The following is a 26,852-nucleotide window of genomic DNA, read 5'->3' as shown; positions in this document are numbered from 1 at the left end:
GCAACCTGATCAATGTACGAGTGTAAATACCAGACTACAATCAAAACAAATTTTGAAAAAAAAAAGAAGATGAAATCTTCCATTTCTGAATCTGCCAAAGAAAGAAGAAAGCATTTTTTATATACAGCTACTATATGTTTAGAATTGTTCTAAGTAGCAATGACCTCAAGTGTGACTACAGCAGGTAATAAGAGCTCTGAGTGATGTATAGACTTCTTTTACCTTCACATAATACTAATTTTCTGTAAGAGTCCATTTGCAGTCTTTTGATCTCTACTGTGTGCATTTGCAATGATTATTTGCCTTTTATTAACAGACCCTGACTTTATATTACAAATGCTCTTTAATAAGCAATTTGGCCAAGAAAGATAAACATTATTTTTGTTTCATTTTTACAAGTCTGAATAGCATTAGGAAAAAGGCAAGATTACTGGAACTGTTAAAGTAAGCATTTCTCAGCATACCTATGTCAATAAAGTGAGTGCTAATCTCTTCTATATGTGTTGATACATTTATATAAATATTCCATGTTTTGTTGATAAGCAAAATATGACATTCCACGTTTTGTTAAGCAAAGTATGACAAACAATCTTTTTTATGCATTTCTTAACCAGCTAGTGTGAATAACTTTAAAACAAAAAAAATGATGGCAGGCTGCATTAGCTTTTTATGCAAAACAAATTTCCAGACATTACCCTATAAATTAACAAACTGTTCTTTTCATTCCTATATTATAAACTAATGTAAATACCTTTGAAACACAATCAGGCCAACATCATTGCAAACTATGTTGATTCAGAGATCTTTCATTTATGTCAGAATATTTTTATAAGATCTGCTTTTCAAGTCACCAGTAGAAGAAAACACTAAAGTGAAATCAAGCAATATTTAAGCTGTTAAAAGCACAGATAACTACAGCAAATGTATCCTAGTAAACATTTGTCCAGTTCAAAGAAGCCTTGTCAAATAAGTGCACAGACTGCAATTTATTATTTAGGCTTCTTTCACTTTACCATTAACTGCTGCAATGAACTATCATATATACTGCTTACAGTCTTTTAGTAAATGTGTATAACTGAAAAATAATTCCACTTTTAAGTCTATTACTATTACACGTGCTATGGACAGCTGGCATTTTGTATAGATATATATATACTATTATTTTAAGTATTTTCATCCACTCATGATTAGACAAATCAGATCTTGTATTTTAAATAATCCTACCCTAAAGTCAGTCGAAAAATAGCTCAACTGTGTAATGTTGGACATGCAAAGACAGATTAGAACATGTTAATGTGTACTAAGCCATGATTGTAGAATAAGTTACCTTAGATGATATGGTTTGTTTAAACAATGAATAATATTTGAATGTGAACTCCAGAAAACTTGAACAGTAATTAGCCATTTTGTGGAAATGTAAAAGCATATTTTTGTTATATTGGAGTGCTGTAAATATGACAGATAAGGTGAGACATAACTTGTTGTTGAACATACCTGTCTGCAAGGTATCCCATGATGATAGTTCCAATAAATAATCCAATATTCAAAGAGGACTGAAACAGATCCACCTTCCAGTCATCATCACACACAAGGTTAAACTAAAGATACAAATCAACAAAAAAGTATAACATCTGCATCAGATAGAAATCCGAAAGATCCAAAATATTATTTTCTTTATACCCATAAAACCATTTCAAGACCATCTTTCATTGTACGTATTTCAGAAAACTGGGTGCTTTTTTTCAGAAAACAAGTCAGGTGCACTTATTATACATACTTGCTGATTAAATGAAAGTCAGAGTATGATAACATACCAGAAAAATTTAACATATTTGATTTGTAAGCACACACCATATTCATTATTAGGCCATAAGACATGGTATTCCCAGAGTTTTCCATTTCCCACAAAGCAGGCCAAAGGCTTCATCTGTTACAGGCCATAATTAATATGAATATGTTAGCATTTATGATAAATATAAGGTTTCTTATTTATTTACAAACTCACAAGTCTATCAGAGTATAATAACTTTGAGACAGTTTCTTATTTGAAGAGTTTCTACAATGACCATGTGTAACAATTTCTACATGACCATAACACTTTTAAACAATTCTAGTAGGAAAAATAAAATGCATTGTAAGCGGAGTAGATGCAGACATGTCAAACATTACCACTTCATACTTGTCATTCAAACAATGTATGTTGATGTAAAGCCTGTTATTCTGTTAACTTTTTAAGTGAATTTTTGTAATATTTAAAAATTGTCTCTGATTTGGGGCCTTTATCCCCCATTACTTTGTCCAGATTTTTGGAGCAAAGATGGTTACAGCTATGGGTGTGAACATGCATCACCAGAGTAAGGCGGATGAGAGCATCAGTGTAAGTATGGTAGAGATGTAGTCATACAGTGCAGGAAGGTGTTAAAGATTAAACAAATGAAGCCAATGTAGCAATGTGAGCCGGATATGGAAAAAGGTAAGAGAAAACTGCTATAGCAATACCAGTGAAGGTAAGTGAAGAAGTGTGGCATCATTGAATAATGTTATCTCAGACTGTAAGATTTTGCATATAGTTTTTTTTTGGGGGGATAACACAATACATCACCCAGGTAGTCATAAGGGTCCTTTGCCCCCCTGCTTGCACCCAGTTCCTCTACTGTCAGCATAACCCCCCCCCAAATCTCCTGCCTAGGTTACTCTGACTTTCTCATCCAGACCAGGGCTCAATGTTGACATTCTTTTTCTCCCTGGGCAGGGACCTACTCACTACATGCCACAAAGACGTTTTGTGTCATCTAGGATATGAGCAATGGAGATGTTTCTGCTATGGTCCCTAACACTGCCCCCTTGGTGGTGATGTGGATACCTATATATTTTCTGGAGCTGTCATTGCTTTATCCACAGGAGCATGCATGCTCCCATATGCTCCTTGACAAAGCTGCTAGCATTATAACTTGTATATCCACATATGCCTCCCATCATTTATGGCAAATACGTCATGTACTGGCCATGAAGTGGCATTGTGAAATAGCAAGGGAGCCACCAAATCCTACCTCCTGCCACCCACCACCAAGCCCTTCTCATAGCCAAGCTGCTATTGAACTCAGGTTCTCTGAGCTGCAGTCAGGATTCTGCCCTCTGTACCACAGATACATTTTAGTGTGCCAGTTTGCAACATAATCTCTTTTCCACAATATATGCTTCATTGAACATGTTAAACATGAACAAAATTATATTGCTTACAACTGAAAAGATCTGTAGGTTGCAATACTAAAGGAAAAGATGGTATCTCCTTCACTCACGTATCATATGGAACTTTCTTCTAAGATGGGTTAATGAGGGAAATGCTGCTGTATGAGAAAATGACCTTCTTGAACTGAAATGATTTGAATATACCTGGACTCCTCTTAAAAATGCTTCCTGCTATTTGAAAAATGAGTTGTAGTTTTACATTAAATGATATGCAAACGGGTTATTCTTTCTACTGTCTGTAGAGCTCATCCAGTGATGGACTCCAAACATACTTCTATTTATTCTCCACAAGTTTGTTATCCCCGTTCCTTTCTTCCTTTTTCTTTCTTATGTTATCTTATCTTTAACACCATTCTTCAAATGGATAGAAACATCAATAAGCAAGTGTTATCAGTCGGTCTGATTTATACTTGTTTCATTTGCTTAAAGTACTATGAGGAGTAGAAGAGTATTTATGAGTAGAGACACTAGTCATTATATCATTAGAATTTATATAAGTCAACATGTTATAACTATGAGGAGTAGAAGAGTATTTATGAGTAGAGACACTATTCATTATATCATTAGAATTTATATAAGTCAACATGTTATAACTATGAGGAGTAGAAGAGTATTTATGAGTAGAGACACTATTCGTTATATCATTAGAATTTATATAAGTCAACATGTTATAACTATGAGGAGTAGAAGAGTATTTATGAGTAGAGACACTATTCATTATATCATTAGAATTTATATAAGTCAACATGTTATAACTATGAGGAGTAGAAGAGTATTTATGAGTAGAGACACTATTCATTATATCATTAGAATTTATATAAGTCAACATGTTATAACTATGAGGAGTAGAAGAGTATTTATGAGTAGAGACACTATTCGTTATATCATTAGAATTTATATAAGTCAACATGTTATATGCACTACGAGATGCTACAGCAATCTTACTATTAAAATTTTAAATTAAATCTGAAATCTTGACTGATCGGGGCCACTACTGCACCTTATATCCTATGCATCTCTTTCCTAATTCACTCCTATTCAATAATATACATACATACTCAATGAACAATATTAAATAAAAAGAAAACAGAAAGTCACTAAATAGAAAGAAAAGGAGGGAGGCAAACTAACAAAACCCAGACATCCAGCTCAACAGACTTGTGAAATAGTAGAAAACGGCACACGGTGAATTGAAAATGAGAGAAGGCAAAATCAAGACAATTCCAACCATAGGCAGTACTAGTAAGAAATCAGTGATTCATAAGCATGATACAGAATCCTAGACTTGTCATTAGACAAGTGAAAAGGAATGAGCATTACAGGAGTTCAAGTCCTCTGAGTGCTCAAAAACCATTGTCTCAAAGACAGGGACTCGAGATCCTTGTAACTCTTGTAAGTCATTGGTCACACTTGAACATGAACTTGGTCAAGCAGCTATATAAAGAGAGGGGTAGAGGGATTTTAAGCTTAGGGTGTGTGAGGGAGATGGGTTAGGGTGCAGGAAGGTAGTTTTAGAATTAGGGAGCAGGAGGGGAGTTTTGTGAGGGAGATGGGTTAGGGTGCAGGAAGGTAGTTTTAGAATTAGGGAGCAGGAGGGGAGTTTTGTGAGGGAGATGGGTTAGGGTGTTGGAAGGGAGTTTTAGAATTAGGGAGCAGGAGGGGAGTTTTGTGAGGGAGATGGGTTAGGGTGCAGGAAGGTAGTTTTAGAATTAGGGAGCAGGAGGGGAGTTTTGTGAGGGAGATGGGTTAGGGTGCAGGAAGGTAGTTTTAGAATTAGGGAGCAGGAGGGGAGTTTTGTGAGGGAGATGGGTTAGGGTGCAGGAAGGTAGTTTTAGAATTAGGGAGCAGGAGGGGAGTTTTGTGAGGGAGATGGGTTAGGGTGCAGGAAGGTAGTTTTAGAATTAGGGAGCAGGAGGAGTTTTGTGAGGGAGATGGGTTAGGGTGCAGGAAGGTAGTTTTAGAATTAGGAGCAGGAGGGAGTTTTGTGAGGGAGATGGGTTAGGGTGTTGGAAGGAGTTTTAGAATTAGGGAGCAGGAGGGAGTTTTGTGAGGGAGATGGGTTAGGGTGCAGGAAGGTAGTTTTAGAATTAGGGAGCAGGAGGGAGTTTTGTGAGGGAGATGGGTTAGGGTGCAGGAAGGTAGTTTTAGAATTAGGGAGCAGGAGGGGAGTTTTGTGAGGGAGATGGGTTAGGGTGCAGGAAGGTAGTTTTAGAATTAGGGAGCAGGAGGGGAGTTTTGTGAGGGAGATGGGTTAGGGTGCAGGAAGGTAGTTTTAGAATTAGGGAGCAGGAGGGGAGTTTTGTGAGGGAGATGGGTTAGGGTGTTGGAAGGGAGTTTTAGAGTTAGGGAACAGGAGGGTAATTTTGCGAGGGAGATGGGTTAGGATGTTAGGAGTTTTAGAGTTAGGGAACAGGAGGATAGTTTTGTGCGAGAGTTGGGTTAGGATGTTGGAAGGGGACAAGAGGGGAGTTTTAGAGTTGGGGTGCAACTGGGGAATTTAGGTTTAGAGGTGGATTAGAGTTTTAGGTTTAGGGATCAATCAGAAACTTTACGGTTAGGAAAAGGAATGGAGCTTCAGGGTAAGGGACTGAGGACTTGGGATGGGAAATGGGTAGGAGTTTCAGGGTTAGAGTTTAAGTTCTGATAGGGCTATATTGTCTTATAGGATCAGATGCTGAGATGGCCATGTAGAAATGGGAGACCAAGTATTGGACTTTAAGCACTTGCTCTTTCAAGCAAGTGGCAGCAAGCAAAGGTGTGTGCAAGAGACCCTAAAAAGGAACTATTCCAACAAATGAAACTATTACCGTGTTACAAAACAATTTACTAACAATACTAACGTCACATTTATGTCATCAATCATCAATTTACATCTCTGAAGTACAAGTCGCTAGACATCCTAGAAGCTAGCAGGGGAAGGCTATTATATATTTAAATATGTTAATTTCTTTGAATTAGCAAAACTAAATTACTAATAGCTCATTCATTCATGTAGTTTTAGAGAGTCAGCTGCATTCATCATAACTGCTTGTTTGTAGTGTACTCTGCAAAGTTTATTAAGGGGTCACAAGCAGATGAGCTTGAGATTGCTCTGTGGACTTTCTACTCAGTTAATAGAGAAAACTAAAATAAAGTAAAAGCAAAATAAATTGTGCAGTTGATAATACAGATTTAACTAACAGTCTAGTAATTGTTTTGTATAAGACAGTAGCAATGTTCCTCTTACCTGTGCCTGTTAGCCCTCATTGTGCACCATGTGTATACTTTTATGGTATCAGTATAAGTGTTGAGCACTACTTTCTCAGAAATAGAAATGAAATTAGAACATGCTCAGTTTGGTACCTTATACTGATTAGATTGTCCCTTTTGTCTTTGCTTCAGTCTGTGAAGGAGACAATCAGGTTTGTAAAACTACCAAGGACAGAGCATAACAATCTCCATATCTTAAACATTAAAGTTGACTGCCCTAGAATGCTATTCACTAAAGCAATTGGAATCATTAACATTTTACATTGAAAAAAAAAGTTTCCAACAAAGTATGGTAGCAGTGGAAGTTAACTCATTAAATGATGATTTAGCTTTAACTTTATTAGCTGTGTGAGAGAGTACCTTGCTTTCAGGCAGTGATTGCAGGGCTTCTGTGGCATATATTGGTAAAAAAAAATGTGCACCCTCTATATGCTATGGAAAAGAAGGTATCCAGTAACCAAAACTCATCTCAAAAACAGCATACCTGTCACCCCACCAAAGTGACTACTATCGCTTTTTATGGTACTTGACTAGAAATTTTCAATTAGTATTTGTAATAGTAGTAGTAGTAGTAATAGTAATAGTAGTAATAGTAGTAGTAGTAATAGTAGTAGTAGTGTTTGCATTATAGTAGTGGTGAAACAACAGTGCTAGTAGCAGTAACTTAATTAATATTATAGGTTCATAGGTTCATAGGTTGATACTAGGCTATCTGCCCTAGGGCATTTATAAGCCTAGCCAGAGTGTGTTTGACGTTCGCCACCCTTTTAGAATAGTTGACTGTACCTCTGTATAGTAGGTCACAGAAGGTAGCCCTTTTAAGGTTAGTTTACTGTACCTCTGTCAAGCAGAGACACAGAAGAGATCCCAGGGGTAAACTTACGATCTCCCATCCACTCAAGATTTCTCTTGAAGAGGGTCAGTGAGGGGCTCTGCCTAACATGGATTGGGATTTTGTTCCAGAGTGAGGGGAGCCTCTGGGATATGAATCTGTCCCTCCAGCATGTCCTATTTATTTCTGTGCTGAGGTTCAAGTCCCTGGAGCATGTAGCTCTAAGGGATTTGGATTTCCTGAAGTGAAGCATGTCCATTAATTCTGGGTTGGACATGAACTTTATATGTCAGACACAGATCGCCTCTGAGTAGGTGGTACGCAACTGGGTAGAGCTGGAGTTTCTTTAGCCGAGCTGCATAGGGCATCTGTTTGAGCCCCTTGATCCTCTTGGTGAGATACTTTTGGGGTCTTTCCAGTTGCTGCAGGTGTCAGGTAAGGTACATCCCAAACGGGGCATTGTACTCAATTATGGGCCTGATAAGTGATGAGTAGAGGGGCACAATGACCTCTCTTGATCTAGATGTGAACCCTTTCATGATAAGATGGGCTATATAGAAGGTCTTTCTAACCACTTTGGCAACGTGGTTGTCAAAGGAGAGATTGCTATCTATTTGGGTCCCCAAGTCCCTAATTACTTCTTCCATACTTAATGGATTACCACCTATGTGGTAATTTGTGGGTACTATGTTTTTCCCAAAGGGGATGACTATGCACTTTTTGGCATTTAGCTTTAGGCCATGGCTCTGGTACCAGTTATCTGTCTCTGTGAGACCCTTTTGGAGGATGCTTGTGTCAGCCGGAGAGTCGATTACGGCACCCAATTTGCAGTCATCTGTGAACTTGGTCAGCCATAGTCCACCCATGTTAGCCTGTACCTCGGAGAAATATATACCGAACAAGAGAGGTCCCAGGACTGAGCCTTGTGGGACGCCACTTGTAACTGGTTTAGAGTCTGACATGGCACCTGCTATTGTGACCATGTGGGTTCTATCTTTGAGCCAGTTTGCAGCCCATCTTGTGACATAGGGGTTGATATTTAAGCTGGTGAGCTTATTTATGATGCCCGAGTGGGGTATTGTGTCGAAGGCTTTTGCGAGGTCCAGATAGGCTGTGTGGACTATCTTCCCTTCATCTATGGCTTTGGTAACTGTTTCAAAGAAGTCAACCAGGTTCAAGAAGCAAGATCTGCCCTTAACAAAGCCGAATTGGGTAGGATACAGTGTCTGGAGGTTCCCAATGTGTTTGTTTATGATTTCCATGATGATACGCTCCATAGCTTTGCAGACCAGGCTAGTCAGGCTTATAGGGCGATAGTTTCTGGGGTCTGTTGTAGCACCACCTTTGTGGAGTGGGACCACTGTTGCTGTATGCCATTCCTTGGGTACATATCCTGTAGTAAGACTGAGATTGAACAGTGACTTTATATGAGGGTTTAGTTCTTCTTGCAGCTCATGTAAGACGCAGCCTGGGACACTGTCTGGTCCCATTGATGCTGTGTTTTTGCTTTGGAGAGGGCAACTCTCACCTGTGCATCTGTGATCTCAGGAAGGCTACACTCTGTTGGGATAGACATTTGCTCTTTTGGGGGGGAAGGGGGGGAGAAGTTTGCACTGAAACTTTCTGCCAAGATGTTGGCAATGTCTGTCAGTTCAGTGTATTTTTTGTCATTTTGCACTAACTCAGAGCATATCTGGGAGTTGCCTCTCAAGTTTCTGACATAACTAAAGAAGGCCTTGTGATTATCTTTAGTGTCTTGTGCAATTCTTCTTTCAAAGCTGGCCTTAGATGATTTTATGAGGGATCGTAGTTTCTTGCTAGTACTGATCAGAGACGCCTTCCCTTTTTGGGACTTTGTTCTATCATGTAGTAGCTTTCTCCTTCTGTTGTATAGCTTACTTATGGCCGGGGTCCACAAGACAGGTCTCCTGCCTATGGAGGCGTGAGTCTTGGTTTTATTTGGGATAGCATGCTCCATGCATTCCTGTAGGTGTCCATAGAATGCTTTTGTAAAGGATTCTGCATTTTAGGCCATATTTTCCACTGGCTCGGGGACTTTGAAGGATTCCACCTCGGTTTTGAGAAGTGTAAAGTTTGCTTTTGAGAAGTTCTTCACTGTGGTTTCCTTGGGTATGGGGTGGGGACGGAATATGGATGTCCAGTGAGATTTGTTTATGATCTGATCTTACCAATGAGGGGTATACCTCTGGTGTGGAACATAGAGACCCCATGTTGGTGATGACCCAATCCAATATGTTTTCCCCTCTTGTGGGAGTGGTGACCAGTTGTTCCATAGCATTTGAGTTTATAAATTCTAGGAACCGTTGGGCGAGGGTGTTTGGGCTTGAGTAGTTTTCCCAATCAATGTTTGGGTAGTTGAAGTCACCCAATATAATGGTGTTTGGAGAGACCTTCATATTCTCCAGTGTTTTCAGGAAAGCCAAGTGAGGTTCCTGTGTTTGGAAGGGTGGTCTGTAGCAGGCTACAAACTGAAAGGCAGTTTTGCCCACTGTTAGTTGCACATGGATGGTCTCCGATGCTTCGTGCAGTGCCACTAACCTGGAGGTGTGGGTATCTTTGATAAATATGGATACTCCCCCTCCTTTTGTGGTTCGGTTCAAGTTTTGGGGCTGGAAAGCATGGTATGAAGTATAACCTGTTAGTGCTGGGGTGCTCTCAGGAGCCTTGAACCAGGTTTCTGTTACTGCACAGATATCGATATTCTCCATACTGAGGAGAGTCTTGAGTGCATGCATCTTGAGGTTTAGACTTTTGGCGTTGAGCAGCATTACCCTTAGTTTTTTTTTTTTCTTTGTGTTGTCTATGGAGGTGCATTTGTCTTTTGAGCCTTGCCTAAAAAGGCACTATGGGGGAGGCAAGAGCCTTTGCCAGTATTCAAAAACCCAGGGGTTACAGGTGCAAGCCATTCCTATGAAGCAACGTGGCTTGTCGAGCATGTCATCCCAGGCTGACAGACACTGGATCCCCTTTGAATGACACCAATACTTTAGCCAATTGTTAAAATTAATCATTTTGTCTTTATACTGTGGCATCATTCTTGGTGAGGGTAAGATGCTATTCAAGGTCAGGGTCATACCGGCCTGGGCTATATGATCAAAGAGCTCCTCTACGTCTTTTTTCATGTAGTCCAGGGAGATACATCTCAGCTCATTCACATCAGCATGGACAATGATAGAGTCATATTTGTCCTTGCTTTGGAGTGACCTGAGTGCTTGTGTTATGTGGTGGATCCTGGCACCTGACAGGCAGCTTACAGTGACCTTCTCCTTGTTCAGCCTGGTGAGTGGGACGTCAGTGTGTCTGACAATAGAGTCACCTATTACAAGTGTATTAGGTGTGTTGTTTAGCCTTAAGGGCTGTGACTGTGTGGCACACTGACCTTGTGAGCTATGTGCTACGTGGGTATTGTTTCGTGGTAGGGTTTGCTTGGATGTCTGCTTTGGAGGTCTCTGCTGCTTAGGCAGATTTTTATTTAGAGCCTCCGAATATGTTTTTGTGTGATTATGTGTGTGGTTTACTGATGCGATAGGTCTATGTGAGATTGGATTTGTGGTGTGTGTGGTTACCTTCTCCTCCTGACAGGCTGTGCCAGTACTGGGTTGAGAGAGCTTAGCCTCCAGTTTGGCTATATAGTAGTAGTATTGGTAGTAGCAGCAGCAGTAGTAGTAATGGAGGCAATACTAATAACATTAATTGTAGTAACAGTAGTAACAATAGTAGTATCAATATCAGTAGCATTATCAGAAGTAATTATGGTAGTAGTAAAAGTAGCAGTAGTGCTTGTAGTAGCAGTAGCAGCAATAGTAGAAATGGTTGCAGCAGCAACATTAGTAGTAGTAGTAGCAACAGCAGTAATAGCCAAACAATAGTAATAGCAGTAGTAGCACCAGCAACAGTAAGTAGTAGTGATAGTATTAGTAGCAATAAGTAGTAGCAGCAGTAGTATACATAGTAATAGAAGTAGTAGTATTAGTAGTAGCAGAAAGAGCAGAAGTAGTGCAGTAGTAGCAACATTTGCAGTATGTAGTAGCCAAATTAATAGTAAAGCAGTAATAGCAGCAGCAGTACTACTAGTAGTAGCAGCAATGAAGATACAGTAGTAGCAGTAGCAGCAGCAGTAGTAGTAGCAATAGCAACAGCATTAGTAGTAGTAGCAGCTGTAGCAGTAGTAGTAGTAGATTCAGTAGTCACAGTAGGAGTGGTAGCAGCCACAATACTACTAGCAGTAGTATCAAAAGTAGCAGTAGTAGTAGTAGTAGTAGCAGCAGCAGCAGTAATAGTAGACAAAACAGTAGTAATAGTAACAGTAGTGGTGGTGACAGTGGCAGAAGCAAATAGCAATGTTAGATTTTGTAAAGCAGAAAATCAATGATGAGAAAGATGGGCATTGAGTCCGCTATTTAAATTCATGCAAATGATACACTTTGCTTCCACAGAGCTTAAAAAGTCCTTTTCAGAGATATTTTTACTTGCAATTTTATTCAGCAATAAAGCAATATTTTTCTGTATGCATGTACCCACAAAGCTGAGCCTACATATGGTATGTACATAACTATCAGTGTTAAATAGTTTGCTGTTATGTGCCTGAGACAGACATGTTCAGGTAGTGTGTTACCACGATGTAAGGTGCACTTTTATACTGAGACCTCAGCAGCATGTGCAGCTTTGATGTTGTTTGATTTGTACCCATATCAATGCTACTATATTAAAACTAAACATGATACAGCTCCAGAAATGAATAGCAAATAAGCAACTTTACAGTGCTACCTTCAAGAACAACATCAGAATTATCACAGATAGTTTGTGAGTTGTGGGGAATATGGAAAGTGATGCTTGGTTTCTGAATCTTAATGCTTTATTGTTATCTTTGACTGTGGTGAGATTCTTCTTGTAAGGAAGTGAGACTGATTTCTGTGTTAAGACAATAGGGGAGAATATCTGAGAACAGTATGGCTCAAATATAGACTCTGTCACTTACAGCTGAATTATTTGCAGATGTGGAAGACTTTAATTAAAGTAATAATCCATTGATCTTGAGGGGGAACATTAACATCTTAAATGACTCTACATTTGACAGACCACAGCACAGAGCATCTCGTTAAAGCTGATGGCGGAGGGGAGTATTAAGAAGTGAGCTACATCAAATGAAGTTATTTGGTATACCTCCCCATTAAATTACCCATCTTTTAACATTTTAGCACCCAGTAGAGGATAGGGTAGCAGCACTGATTTCTTTTTGGTATTACCTGACCTGTTGAGCTCTTAGATGTGTCTTTGGTATTTTATGCATTAACAGACAATAATGGGATTTTTCTCTCTCTGTGGTTAGGAGATGGTTTATCCTCTCCTGCTAAATTGTGGAGACTAGACCACTTACTGCTAGATGATCCTCATCCTTGAAAAGGTTTACTGTGTAAGAGGTGAATAATTACAGAGTTTAATCCCCTTCAATCCATAACAGTGCTAATCTTGTGGGAATCCTTAAAGTTGAATTTAAAGAACGCGTGGTTAGCAGACAAGGCACACATCCTGGAGAAAATGGATAATGATGCTCGTTTAGAGGCTGAGATGGTGCTCCTATATGACAGACGTCAAAAACATTACTTCAAGAATAAGTCATGGACGACAGAGTACAATAACATCAAACTCTCCATAAGTAAGGTATGCTTGTGATGGGGAGAACCCTATCATGTTCTCCTGGTTGTGAGAGAAATTGTTGAGTGAACATGTTGAGAGTCTAGCCTGTTGACTTGCCAAATTTGATCCCGGCTAAATAAACTCTATAAGTAAGACCACCCTAGACAGGGTCTCCCTATACCTCAGACAGGTAGTGCTACAGGACTTGGCCATCTCTGAATAAACTAGTGAAACTGTTAACATTTAGACTAAGAGGAAGGCAAGAAAAATCCATACATTAGTAGTGAGGGATTAGAAAAGGTTAGTTTCAAGCCCAAAAACAGTTAGTGGAATCTTTCAAAGCTTCAGTGCCTACTTATAATCCCACCCAACCCAAAAGGAATCAAGTACATCCCTTTGCACCCAGAGAAAGCAACCTGTGAGAAGCTAATGCCCTGTTTAACAGTGAGAAGTTGTCTTGCAAAGTGCAAGAAGTAGGGCCTACCTTAGACACTACCAAAAATGGTAAGACCCATGGCCCATATGACTACATGTGAGCATCTACAAACAGCTGCAAATGCAGCTGTCTCAAGCACTTTCAGGACTCCTTAACACCATTCCGGTCATGAGCCCTTTGCCAATAGGAATACAAGAATCTAGGATACTTATCATCCCCCGAATTGGAGAACCCCTGATAAATGCAGGCAGGAAATTATACACAAAAGATCCTTTTTAATAATATAGACAGCATTCATCTCTTCCTTGTTCACCCAGATCAGGTGGGATTTCTTAAGGAAAGATCTTGGTCAGACCCCCTCCCTCTACTTCTCCTGCACCTTACAGTACAAAAGAACTTTTCCAACCCCCATGACAGCCGTGAAGGTAAAGTTTGGAAAATCATTTTACTCCGTTTAGTGGGAATATTCCTATATTAAAGTGGTTCAAGTCTTACACATCTCTCCCTTCACCAAGGTACTTATCTGTGATCAAATATCAACGCATTTCTCTTATACAGAGGTATGAGTAGAGATTCCTTTTCTCCCCAGCATTACTCATGCTAACAAGTGAAGTGAATAAGTCTGTTATTATGTATCAAAAACTTCACAGGGCCTTGTAGTTCGAGTTAGAACACTGGTTTCATAAACCAAGGGTCATGACTTCCATCTCTTCAAGGTTTCTGCATGTGCTTTAATCATTCTAAAATGTGTGGAAAGGTGTACTTTATGTATTTGTTTTTGTCTGTCAGGCTGCACTATTACTGAGCTGCTTCCCGTGGTCCAGTGGTTCAAGGTTTGATTCCCTCAGCCTTCACTGTCTAACTGTGTAAGTCACCTAACCAGACAATACTCCTGGACTGAGTCTGAAAAGGTCCATGGAGATCAGTGCTCTACCCTGGTAAATAAACTGAAATAAAAATAAAATGGTGGATGGTAATGGGGTAAGACCTGAGAATCACACTCTTTGCAGACAATTTCCTGATACTTACAGTAGAAACCAAATGTGATACTCAAACGATCTTAATGTCATTCCCATTTCACTTCCTTACTGGCCTTAATTAAGTCTGTCCAAAATAGAATTATTCTTTGCTAATGAAGCAGTACTACATCTCCTTCCAAAAAAATGGCAGCACCCTTCAAATGGTTTAGAGACAGTCAACAGTAGCTGGGAATTTGATTTTGCAGGGACTCAATAGCCAAGGAGCATCATGACAGGAGGATGTCTTCATAGCAGTACATGCTTGGAAGGGACTGAGATGTTCCTGGTGGAGGTGAATTTCAGTAAGAAAGATGATGCATCTTTAAGCGTCTCACCACTACCACTGTGTCTGGCTTTCAAAGATAAAAACAGCTTTTAAGGAATTTATATGGGAAAAAAACTGGCTTACTTACCCACTCAGTGTTATTTCTAGTAGTGAGTAGGGAGGGGGGAATGAGGCTGCAAGGTATGTGAAGGCTAGTGGGAGTTTTCAAATTACAACACTACTTTGGCACTCTCACCCACCCCATGCCTACCTGTGCAAAGAACCAGGAAGAATTTCTACTGCAGCTCTGGGGTGATTTTCTCACTTCTTCCCTAAATGGTCAAAAACTGGTTCACCTTGCAAACCACCTTTAAAACCGTAAATTGGCTTGGCAAGGTGACTCACAAGATCTGGTGCTGAAACACAGAGATCCCTTTATGCGGGCATCTCAAATTAATGATAAAAAGGAAAAATTATGGTGGCCATTTTGGATGGACAAAAGTAAATGGTGGATATCTCATTTTTCCCAAGTTGTAAATTATAGGAAGATTTTGCACCTTAAGGAATATGTTTTGCTTTTCTAGATCAGACAGATGGAAATATTTTCAGCTCCATCATGCAGTTTTTCATTCCAACCTGCTCATCAATATACTTGTTACTGGAAGCATACATCTTAGAGATGTGTACTTACACTTTCATAGGAATGTAAAAAGGAACCTTAGCTGATGTACACACTTGTATCAGCAAAATCTCAACCCTAGCTGTGATTGAGAATTGTGCCAATAGGTTCAAGAATGAAACTTGCATCACCCAGTGAATCAGCAATTAAGTCTTATTTATGCACAGAAAATACACCAGGATTACTCACACATCTAAGACCTGCATATAAAGTTTACTGGACTCTTACAAGAGGACCCAGGAAAGGCTGAGTAGTAGATGCTCTATGTCAGACTTGTGAAGCAGTGGAAGCAGAGGTACACCATAAGAGCTGGTATTGTCTCCTTATCACCAAGATTTGAGTAGATGTAGTTAATACCATTACCATGTTTGCATCCCCTTTGAGGGTAAACTTCTGGATATTATTGAACTTTGGGAGACAATGCAATCATCTGCAAGTCTAAACTCGGTGTTTTTTCCACAGCTATCATTATATTTTGCATTGCATCTGAGAGGACAAATCTGATGCATCTTAGGCTCCAAAAATACTTGGGCTTTCTATAGAAGTATGCTAACTTGTTATGGCAGACCCTCAATATATGAATCCTAAAGCCTAAAACACTTCAGGAAGGATTAACAGGGTCAAGTTATCTCTGGTCTTGTTTACCACCTTGAACATACTAAATCACATCAGAGAGGTGAAGGAGCAAATGCCCCATCACAGAATAGTTTACATAGCAATTTATCTGTTATAGTAATAAGCAGATAGCATTGTTTGCTTGCTTGCGTGTTAGGTGTTGCTTGTTGTATTTTGTACACGTTATACAAGTTATATAATCATTGTTACTTTGTTCGACTTTCATCATATATATTTATAACCAATGCTCACCCCTAAATAATGTACCAATTAATTAAAATTCCAGCCTCACAGAATATTATAAGACACAAACGTAGTCCAAAGTCCAAAAACCAGCTCTTTATTTTCGGATCTGGTACCTCGGCCTTTCGCCTTCAAAGGATCACAAAAACTCTACATATTCTCACAGTATAAATATACATTTTCTTAATGATATAATTAGTTAATTGATTAACACAGCTTTCTGAGATAATCATTTAGAATAAATTCATACATTTAAAGGGACATTCACAGTTACATAAGGTAACATAAAAAGTAACATAAAAAATAACACTTTCAAGAATTTCAAGTTTAAATAACATTTCATTCCACTTAATGATATCCCTTTTGAAATATAGAAAAATACTTAAATATATTTTGTGATGCATTTTTAAGATATATTTTTTTTAAAAAATATATTTTAAATATATTATTATTATACAAGATAGAAATAGTCAGTACCAACAAAAAATATTACTTCAATCATATTAAATAATAAACACATTACTACATAAATACATTACTAAAAAAATTCTACAAATGATAAATAAATAATTCCATATCAAGGACACTATACTATATGTATACTGATTCATTACAGCATTAACTACTTAGTTCCAAATTTAATCCACCCGGTTTCAAAGTGTTATATTTAAGAATCATTTTTGTTTCCAATTCTAATAACTTTTGAATGAACATTTCTCCACCTTCAGAGTAAAATGGCTTACCTAGGATACAAAATCTTAAGCTATTAGAGCAACCACCATGATGTTCCAAAAAATGTTTAGCCACAGGACTAAATTCACTTTTATTTTTTATATCCCTTAAATGTTCAAGTATACGGACTCGAACCATTCTTTTAGTCTGTCCTATATACCATATATTATTGCATGAACATCCCAATATATATACTACTCCCACTGACCTACAGTTAAAATGAAATCTAGGTGAAAATGATATCCCATTAATTTTACTCGGGTTTATAACCTTTGTACAGATGCTACAGTGACCACAGGGATGTGTACCTACCGGAAGACCTAGATCCTCATCTCCTTTCACAAAATAAAGTTCAATAATTCTTTTAAATTTTTCCCCCTCTTATAAGAGAATGTTATATGTTTCGGAAAAAGATGACCTATATTCTCATCATCAATAATGAGGTACCAATATTTTCTTATCAATTTTTCAACCTCACCCGACAGAGGAGAGAACTTGGTCACATAAAATAATTTTTCTTCTTCTTCCCCCATCCCATTAGTGTTATTCCTATAGCTATCATAATCATAGTCAATATTAGCAGAGCTTTTATCAGTTACCCGATATTCAATATCAGTGACCCCCAGAACTTTATTTTTAATCATCCTCAAATTGTCCATATTATAGCCTCTCTCACTCAATCTTAATTCAACTTTATTTAACTCTTTATTTCTTTCACTTAAATTACTTGTATGGTCAGATATCCTTTTAAACTCTCCTAGAGGTAGTGAGCGTATAAGATGTCCAGGGTGCATGCTGTCAGCATGAAGAAACATATTAACAGAAGTATTTTTCCTAAATGGCCTGTAACCAATGTTTCCTTCATTCTGATATAATGTTATATCCAGAAAGTTTATTTCTTCCCTACTAGATTCAAAGGAAAAAGTCAACCCATGGTTATTCCCATTTAGCATATCAAAAAATTAAAAAAATTCCACAATATCACCCCTACAAATTAAAAAGAGATCGTCAATATAACGCTTATAAGTAACAACATTCTTTTTATAAAAGGAACTAGGGTAGATAAATAATTTTTCAAAATAGCCCATATAAATAATGGCATATGAGGGCGCAAAGGCAGCCCCCATAGCCGTTCCCTTTAACTGCAAAAAGAAGTCATTGTTGAAACAAAAGTAGTTGTGAGTGAGACTAAATTCCAATAACTGAATCAAAAACATTGTTCTGGGTCCATCACCTAACATCTCAAAAACTGCATCCAGTCCCCACTTTCTGTTAATATTGGTATATAGGGATTTCACGTCGATTGTCACCCAATAGTAATCATTACACCATTTAGTATGAGAAAGTTCATTCAATAAATCTTGGGTGTTAGAAATATGTGCCATCACTTTACCTAGATGTTTTTTAAGATGAAAATCAAGAAATAAGTTGACATTACTTAAAAATGCACCAATACCAGATACTATTGGCCTGCCAGGGGGTTTAGTTAAATTTTTATGTACCTTAGGTAGAACATAAAACATAGGTGTCAAAGGGTTTTTAATGTATAGCTTACACACATCACTATTACTAAAAAAACCCAAGTGTTCCCCTCTTTCCAGCAGGTTCAATAGGTCAGCATTAAATCCAATTATAGGATTTTTAACTAGTTTTTTGTATTCATCTTCATTATGTAATAGATCATATACCATTTCACAGTAAAAAGTTCTATTTGTAATAACCCAGTTGCCCCCTTTGTCTGCACTTTTAAAAATAAATTCCTTTTTTACATTTATTAAGCTTTTCAAGGCATTCCATTCATTTTTCACTAGATTGTATTGTTTTCCATGGTCATTAAACTTTTTCATTAATAACGTCAATTCCCTAAATACAATCTTAAAGAACATGGCAATCACTGGAACTTTTATATTAGGCATAAATCTATTACTAGAGGCAAATTTTGGTAACATTAGTTTTCCATAGCCTGTGAAGAAATTTTCCATACAGTCATCATTGTTATCTAAACCTGATGCATCTTCATCTAAAGGACAACAATCCATATTTTCATAATCATATATAGACAGGTTCAACAAATCCATGTCAACATCAGCTCCATCATTTTCATCAGTATTGCAACTTCCCATATGACTAGTGTCATTAATATTAGAAAAATAAACTTTTAAATACAGCTTTCTTAAAAAGCTTTTTAACTCCATATACAAATCCCCAAGTGAGGGAAAAAAAGTAGGCACAAATTTACTGCCTTTCAATAATAATGATTCCATATCCTCACTCAGAGTTAAATCAGATAAATTAACCAAACAAAGACATCGTTCATTAGGCAAACTCACATTATTAGTCTTTAAAGCGGTTCCTTCCCTTTCGGCCATTTCTCCCATGGCCCGATTTACTACCCTGAAAGGAACTGTCACTTTTAGAGGAATTCACTCCGCCGTTAGTACTTTCAGTCTCAGTATTCCCATTGCCGGTAAAATCTGCAAAAGTAACATTTTTAGGACCAAAAGTACCTTTTTCACGCTCTCCCGAAGATGTAGACACACTCTGCTGCCTAGAAGAATTTCTTCTCACCTTTGACCTGCTACACATTTTTTCACGTTGCCAGGAGAAGAGTACACCCGTTTCATAATCTTTCAGGTCACGTAACAGCTTATTTCTCTTCCGTTGTAAGATGTCATTCTCTAATTTAGACACCTTTTCCTTAATTTTAGTGAATTGCACCTTAAAACAGGACTCCTCCACCACCTCGTCCTGTAGGTGCATAATGTCACTTTTAAGTTTATCATGTAACCTTTGGTTCCGTTTCACTAGAATACGGAGCCATTTGGTAGTACACTCAAGTGCCGCTTGCTTCCACTCATCTAACAGGTCATGCTCATCTTCGGAGAAAGCCGTGGCAGGCAGTTTGTCAATACATAGTCCTCTGGGCGTCAAATTCAAACTTATATATTTCTCCAACAAACAAGTGTCGAGAAATAAAGCAATCTCTTTAGTCATGAGTTTGTCCAAGGCAAAAAAACGATCATCCATCTGACTATTGCCACCAATGTTCCATAAATCCACATTCACAAATTTTCTCTCACGTTCGTTGACCATCTCAGCAAAATTAAAGGCTCCTGACATGTAGTTCTGCCCCGAAGCTCCACTTGCCTGTGTCATGGTACTGGTAGTTGTCTCGGACCAACAACAACTTCACATACATCAAACAGTTCAAGAAGAATAAGATAAGACACAAACGTAGTCCAAAGTCCAAAAACCAGCTCTTTATTTTCGGATCTGGTACCTCGGCCTTTCACCTTCAAAGGATCACAAAAACTCTACATATTCTCACAGTATAAATATACATTTTCTTAATGATATAATTAGTTAATTGATTAACACAGCTTTCTGAGATAATCATTTAGAATAAATTCATACATTTAAAGGGACATTCACAGTTACATAAGGTAACATAAAAAGTAACATAAAAAATAACACTTTCAAGAATTTCAAGTTTAAATAACATTTCATTCCACTTAATGATATCCCTTTTGAAATATAGAAAAATACTGAAATATATTTTGTGATGCATTTTAAAGATATATTTTTTTTTTTTTTTTTTTTTTTTTTTAAAAGAATGTTGTTACTTATAAGCGTTATATTGACAATCTCTTTTCAATTTGTAGGGGTGATATTGTGGAATTTTTAGAATTTTTTGATATGCTAAATGGGAATAACCATGGGTTGACTTTTTCCTTTGAATCTAGTAGGGAAGAGATAAACTTTCTGGATATAACATTATATCAGAATGAAGGAAACATTGGTTACAGGCCATTTAGGAAAAATACTTCTGTTAATATGTTTCTTCATGCTGACAGCATGCACCCTGGACATCTTATACGCTCGCTACCTCTAGGAGAGTTTAAAAGGATATCTGACCATACGAGTAATTTAAGTGAAAGAAATAAAGAGTTAAATAAGGTTGAATTAAGATTGAGTGAGAGAGGCTATAATATGGACAATTTGAGGATGATTAAAAATAAAGTTCTGGGGGTCACTGATATTGAATATCGGGTAACTGATAAAAGCTCTGCTAATATTGACTATGATTATGATAGCTATAGGAATAACACTAATGGGATGGGGGAAGAAGAAGAAAATTTATTTTATGTGACCAAGTTCTCTCCTCTGTCGGGTGAGGTTGAAAAATTGATAAGAAAATATTGGTACCTCATTATTGATGATGAGAATATAGGTCATCTTTTTCCGAAACATATAACATTCTCTTATAAGAGGGGGAAAAATTTAAAAGAATTATTGAACTTTATTTTGTGAAAGGAGATGAGGATCTAGGTCTTCCGGTAGGTACACATCCCTGTGGTCACTGTAGCATCTGTACAAAGGTTATAAACCCAAGTAAAATTAATGGGATATCATTTTCACCTAGATTTCATTTTAACTGTAGGTCAGTGGGAGTAGTATATATATTGGGATGTTCATGCAATAATATATGGTATATAGGACAGACTAAAAGAATGGTTCGAGTCCGTATACTTGAACATTTAAGGGATATAAAAAATAAAAGTGAATTTAGTCCTGTGGCTAAACATTTTTTTGGAACATCATGGTGGTTGCTCTAATAGCTTAAGATTTTGTATCCTAGGTAAGCCATTTTACTCTGAAGGTGGAGAAATGTTCATTCAAAAGTTATTAGAATTGGAAACAAAAATGATTCTTAAATATAAAACTTTGAAACCGGGTGGATTAAATTTGGAACTAAGTAGTTAATGCTGTAATGAATCAATATACATATAGTATAGTGTCCTTGATATGGAATTATTTATTTATCATTTGTAGAATTTTTTTAGTAATGTATTTATGTAGTAATGTGTTTATTATTTAATATGATTGAAGTAATATTTTTTGTTGGTACTGACTATTTCTATCTTGTATAATAATAATATATTTAAAATATATTTTTAAAAAAATATATATCTTAAAAATGCATCACAAAATATATTTAAGTATTTTTCTATATTTCAAAAGGGATATCATTAAGTGGAATGAAATGTTATTTAAACTTGAAATTCTTGAAAGTGTTATTTTTTATGTTACTTTTTATGTTACCTTATGTAACTGTGAATGTCCCTTTAAATGTATGAATTTATTCTAAATGATTATCTCAGAAAGCTGTGTTAATCAATTAACTAATTATATCATTAAGAAAATGTATATTTATACTGTGAGAATATGTAGAGTTTTTGTGATCCTTTGAAGGCGAAAGGCCGAGGTACCAGATCCGAAAATAAAGAGCTGTTTTTTGGACTTTGGACTACGTTTGTGTCTTATCTTATTCTTTTTGAACTGTTTGATGTATGTCACAGAATATTATGCCTACTACACATTAGTCATAGGTGACTCTATAGTCAGGCACACTGATGTCCCACTCACCAGGCTGAACAAGGACAAAATTACAGTCAGCTGCCTGTCGGGTGCCAGGATCTGCCACATCACTCATACACTCAAGTCACTCCACAAGTACAAATATGACTCTGTCATTGTCCATGTTGGAGTGAATGACTTGAGACGTACTTCCCTGGACTACATGAAAAGAGATATGGAAGAGCTGTCAGATCATGTGGCCCAGGCAGGTATGACCCTAGCCCTGAGTAGCATCCTGCCTTTGCCCAGAATGATACCACAGTATAAGGACAAAATGATTGACTTCAACAATTGGCTAAGTTTCTGGTATCATTCAAAGGGGATCCAGTATCTGTCTGCCTGGGATGACATGATCAACAGACCACGATGCTTTGCCACAGATGGTCTGTACCTGTCACCCCTGGCATTCAGGTTATTGATTAAGACTCTTGCCACCCCTATAGTGCCTTTTTTAGGCAAGGCTCAAAGGACAAAACCACCACCATAACAGATATAAGCATGCAAAATCTGAAGGTAATCCTACTCAATGCTAGAAGTCTAAACCTCAAAATGCACTCTCTCGAGGCACTTCTAAAAATGGAGAACATTGATAACTGTGCAGTAACTGAGACCTGGTTCAAGACTCCAGAGAGCACTCCTGCAATACCAGGCTACAACACTTACCACACTTTTCGGCCACTAAACCAGGACCGAAACACTAAAGGTGGAGGAGTGGCCATATTCACCAAGGATATTCACACCTCCAGGCTAGTTGCCCAGCACAATGCATCTAAAATATTACAGGTACAACTAATTCTATGTAAGACTGCAATCCAAATTGTAGCTTGCTACAAATCCCCCACCATGCCCCAAGATTCTCACTACACCTTTCTAAACATCTAAACAGACTGGAATATATTAAGATACAACCAAACACCCTAATACTGGGTGATTTCAACTACCCTGCCCATTAATTGGGAAAACTACTCGAGCACCAACACCTTAGCCCAACGGTTCTTGGAATTCATAAATTCTCATGCCCTGGATCAACTAATCCATAGTCCCACCAGAGGCTCAAATATCCCAGACCTGGTCATTACCAACATGGAAGATCGATGCTCCATGCCAGAGGTCACCCCCTCGTTGGTCAGGTCTGACCATAAGCTAATCACCCTTGATGTCCACATCCCACCCCCAGTAGGGAAACCTCCATAAAAACTTCTCCAAAGCTAACTTCATGCTACTCAAGTCAGAGGTGACAAATTCCATAACACCCATGCAGACGGGAACTGAAAGTTCGACTACTGAATCCTACACTAAGGCACTGTATGAGCACATCCACTCATGCATGAATCATGCTAATCCAAATAGGACCAAGATACTCTCCTCCAAAAAAAAAAGAAGCCAATCTGGTGGTGCCCTGCCATAAACAAACTATACAACAGAAGGAAGAAACTCTTGCAGAAAAGAGGAAAATCCCAGGATGCAAAATGCTCCCTTAACAGCCCCAGTAAGAAGCTCAGATCCCTCATAAAATCCTCCAAAGCTAGTTATGAAAATAAAATTGCCAAAGATTCCAAGGACAACCACAAGGCATTCTATAGTTATGTCAAGAATCTAAATGGCAATGCTCAGATCTGTTCTGAGCTACAACAGAATGGCATTAAATATACTGATTGCAAGGATATTGCCAATATCCTGGCAGATCGATTCAATGCCAACTTCACCCCCCTCTCACCCCCTAAAGGGTCCAGCTCAATACCAAAAGATTGCCAAATTCCAGTAATCACCACACAGGTAAAAAACACACACTCCAAAGCTAAGAATGCAGCATCCATGGGACCAGATGACATTCCGGGCTGTGTACTACATGAACTACAAAATGAACTGGCACCTCACCTAAGTGTCATGTTTAATCATAGCCTCACCTCATGCTTTGTGCCCAATGAGTGGCACACAGCTACAGTTATCCCACTCCACAAGGGGGGATCCACCTTGGATCCCAGGAACTATTGTCCCATCAGTCTGACAAGCTTGATCTGCAAAGCCATGGAACTTATAAACAAAGACATTGGCAGCCTTCAAACACTGGACCCTACCCAGTTTGGTTTTGTAAAGGGCCAATCTTGTCTCCTCAACCTGATTGACTTCTTCAAATCAGTATCCAGAGCCATGTATGAGGGCAAGGCAGTCCACACAGCCTATCTGGACCTCGCCAATGCCTTTGACACCATACCCCACTCTGGAATCATAGATAAAATTTACTAAGCTGGGCATTAATCCCTTCGTCACTCAATGGGATGCCAACTGGCTTACTGACAGAACACACACTGTAAAAGTAGCCAACTCAAAATCCAGCTCCAGACAAGTGACAAGCGGAGTACCTCAGGGTTCAGTCCTGGGACCGCTCTTGTTTGGCATCTACTTCTCTGAAGTACAGGTCAGCACTAAGGGACTCTGGCTAACAAAGTTCGCAGATGACTGCAAACTGGGAGCTGTTATTGAATCCCCAAATTATGTGGATATTCTACAAAAGGGCCTTACAGAAACAGATGCTTGGTGCCAGAGCCATGGACCCAAGCTCAATGCCAAGAAATGTATAGTTATCCCCTTTGGGAAAAAACATGTACCCATGAATTACCACATAAGTGGCAGTACACTAAACACCAAAAGTGTGATAAGGGACTTAGGGACACAAGTGGACAATGGTCTCACCTTCGATAACCACATCGCCACAACAGTCATTAAATCCTTCTATGTGGCACATCTCATCATTAAGGGCATTTTGAGGATATTGTCCCACTGTACTCATCCCTCATTAAACCCATTATAGAGTACAACACCCCGTTTGGTATGTACCTCACAAGACATCTGCAACAACTGGAAAGACCACAGAAGTACCTCACTAAAAGAATCACAAGCCTAAAGCAGATGCCCTATGCTGACCATCTAAAAAAAACTCCAGCTATACTCTGTCGCATATCACCTTCTCAGAAGCGATCTCTCCTTAACATACAAGGCCATGTCAAACCCAGAGCTGAAAGACATGCTACACTTAAATAAATCCCAATCCCTCATAGCCACATGCTCCAGGGATCTAAACCTGGTCATCACAATTAACAAAACATGCTGGAGGGATAGGTTGCTGACCCTTAGACTCCCCATACTCTGGAATAGACTGCCCATACAAGTCAAGCTGAGCGCCTCTTTGGTCCTCTTCAAAAAGAACCTTGACGATTGGATGGGAGATGGGAAATTCTCCCCAGGGATCATGTCAAACGCCCTGTTAGACAGGGGACCAGGGAAGTAATAGCCAGGGAATTGTTATGGCTCGGCTTCTATAGGCCCTAGGGCCGATAGCCTAGTACCAACCTATGAACCTATGAGCCAATACAGGCTATTATAATCATGCTGCTAGTTGACTGTAGTTTGGCATTTTACTTTGCTATTAAAAAAAGCAGTTGGGTGGGCGTTCGAAAGACATGCGTAAATGGCCGTGCCTTTGTTGAAGGTTGAACATTGAGCTGGCACCTCGGCGTTAGTGAAAATCTACTGCCAATCAGCCAATCATTAGCGGACCGGAGTTCCGCTGTGGCACCCCCTAACCGGGAAAAGCCAAAAGACAACAACAACAACATTAAAAAAGGGTTATGTAACAAAAGGAACTATAATCTTCTGGGTTCTGAGATAGACTTGTTTGTGAACATATTTTTGATTAGATAGGGTGTGGACGTGAACAACTATTAATACTATTTTTGAGACATGACATGAGATAAAATGAAAATCATTTCTAAAGATGAGTAGTAAAGACATATAGGGCAGATAGTTTGCCTCCTATGGCTTCTTTGATGGGCCATGGTCTTTAGCGATTGAAATGTTTCCTGTTGAGATAGAACAGATTACAGAGTTAGCATAGTTTTCTGTTAGGAAATAATAGTAAAAGATTAAATTTACTGGCCAGTATTTATTTCGCTTTTTAAACATTTGTTAATGAGGTGTCAACAGTTCTATTATTAGTAGATGCACAAATAAGAAGGAGCAGGCACCAGAACACAAAAGACAAGCTTCTTCAAGCCAAATCCAACAAACGATATTCACTAATGGTTAAATGTTGTTCAAACCTTTTATTTTACCAAACCAAATTACGTGAAACGCTAAACAGCGTTTTTCGTTTAGACCAATGTCCAAACTTCTTCAGACAAACACTGACTTTCCCGCCAGTCTACATTTAAATATAAAACCATGATGATGTCATCAAATGAACAATAATTTAAAGAAATAACATGTATTTTCTAAAACCAACAATATATTTTCATTTTACAACATCAGCAGCATTAATGATTGTACCAAAGCATGTATTACTAATAAAAGGTCAAATTATTAGTTTTATGGTATTATAAATTTGTAAATTTATAAAACCAGTGTTATAATACTAAATTCAATAACACAGTTTTTTCTTTCATATTGTGAAAGCTTTA

The 26,852-nt window shown here is 38.1% G+C and overlaps 1 protein-coding gene across 1 annotated transcript in view; it reads right to left on the bottom strand.

Moving 5' to 3' along the window:
* LOC122798772 (solute carrier family 22 member 2-like) overlaps positions 1 to 26,852 on the bottom strand; it is a 667,833-nt gene that overhangs the window by 629,855 nt on the left and 11,126 nt on the right. Inside the window, exon 2 of the mRNA XM_044067886.1 lies at positions 1,495 to 1,598. Within this exon, the coding sequence (XP_043923821.1) occupies positions 1,495 to 1,598 (104 nt within the window). The remainder of the gene's footprint in view (positions 1 to 1,494; positions 1,599 to 26,852) is intronic.

Source organism: Protopterus annectens, chromosome 1.part0 (genome assembly GCF_019279795.1).
Source record: "Protopterus annectens isolate FY-2018-M chromosome 1.part0, PAN1.0, whole genome shotgun sequence".
In the NCBI taxonomy this organism is placed as follows: domain Eukaryota; kingdom Metazoa; phylum Chordata; order Ceratodontiformes; family Protopteridae; genus Protopterus; species Protopterus annectens.
The sequence above is the reverse complement of the archived record's forward strand: the minus strand, read 5'-3'. Positions and strand labels throughout refer to the sequence as shown.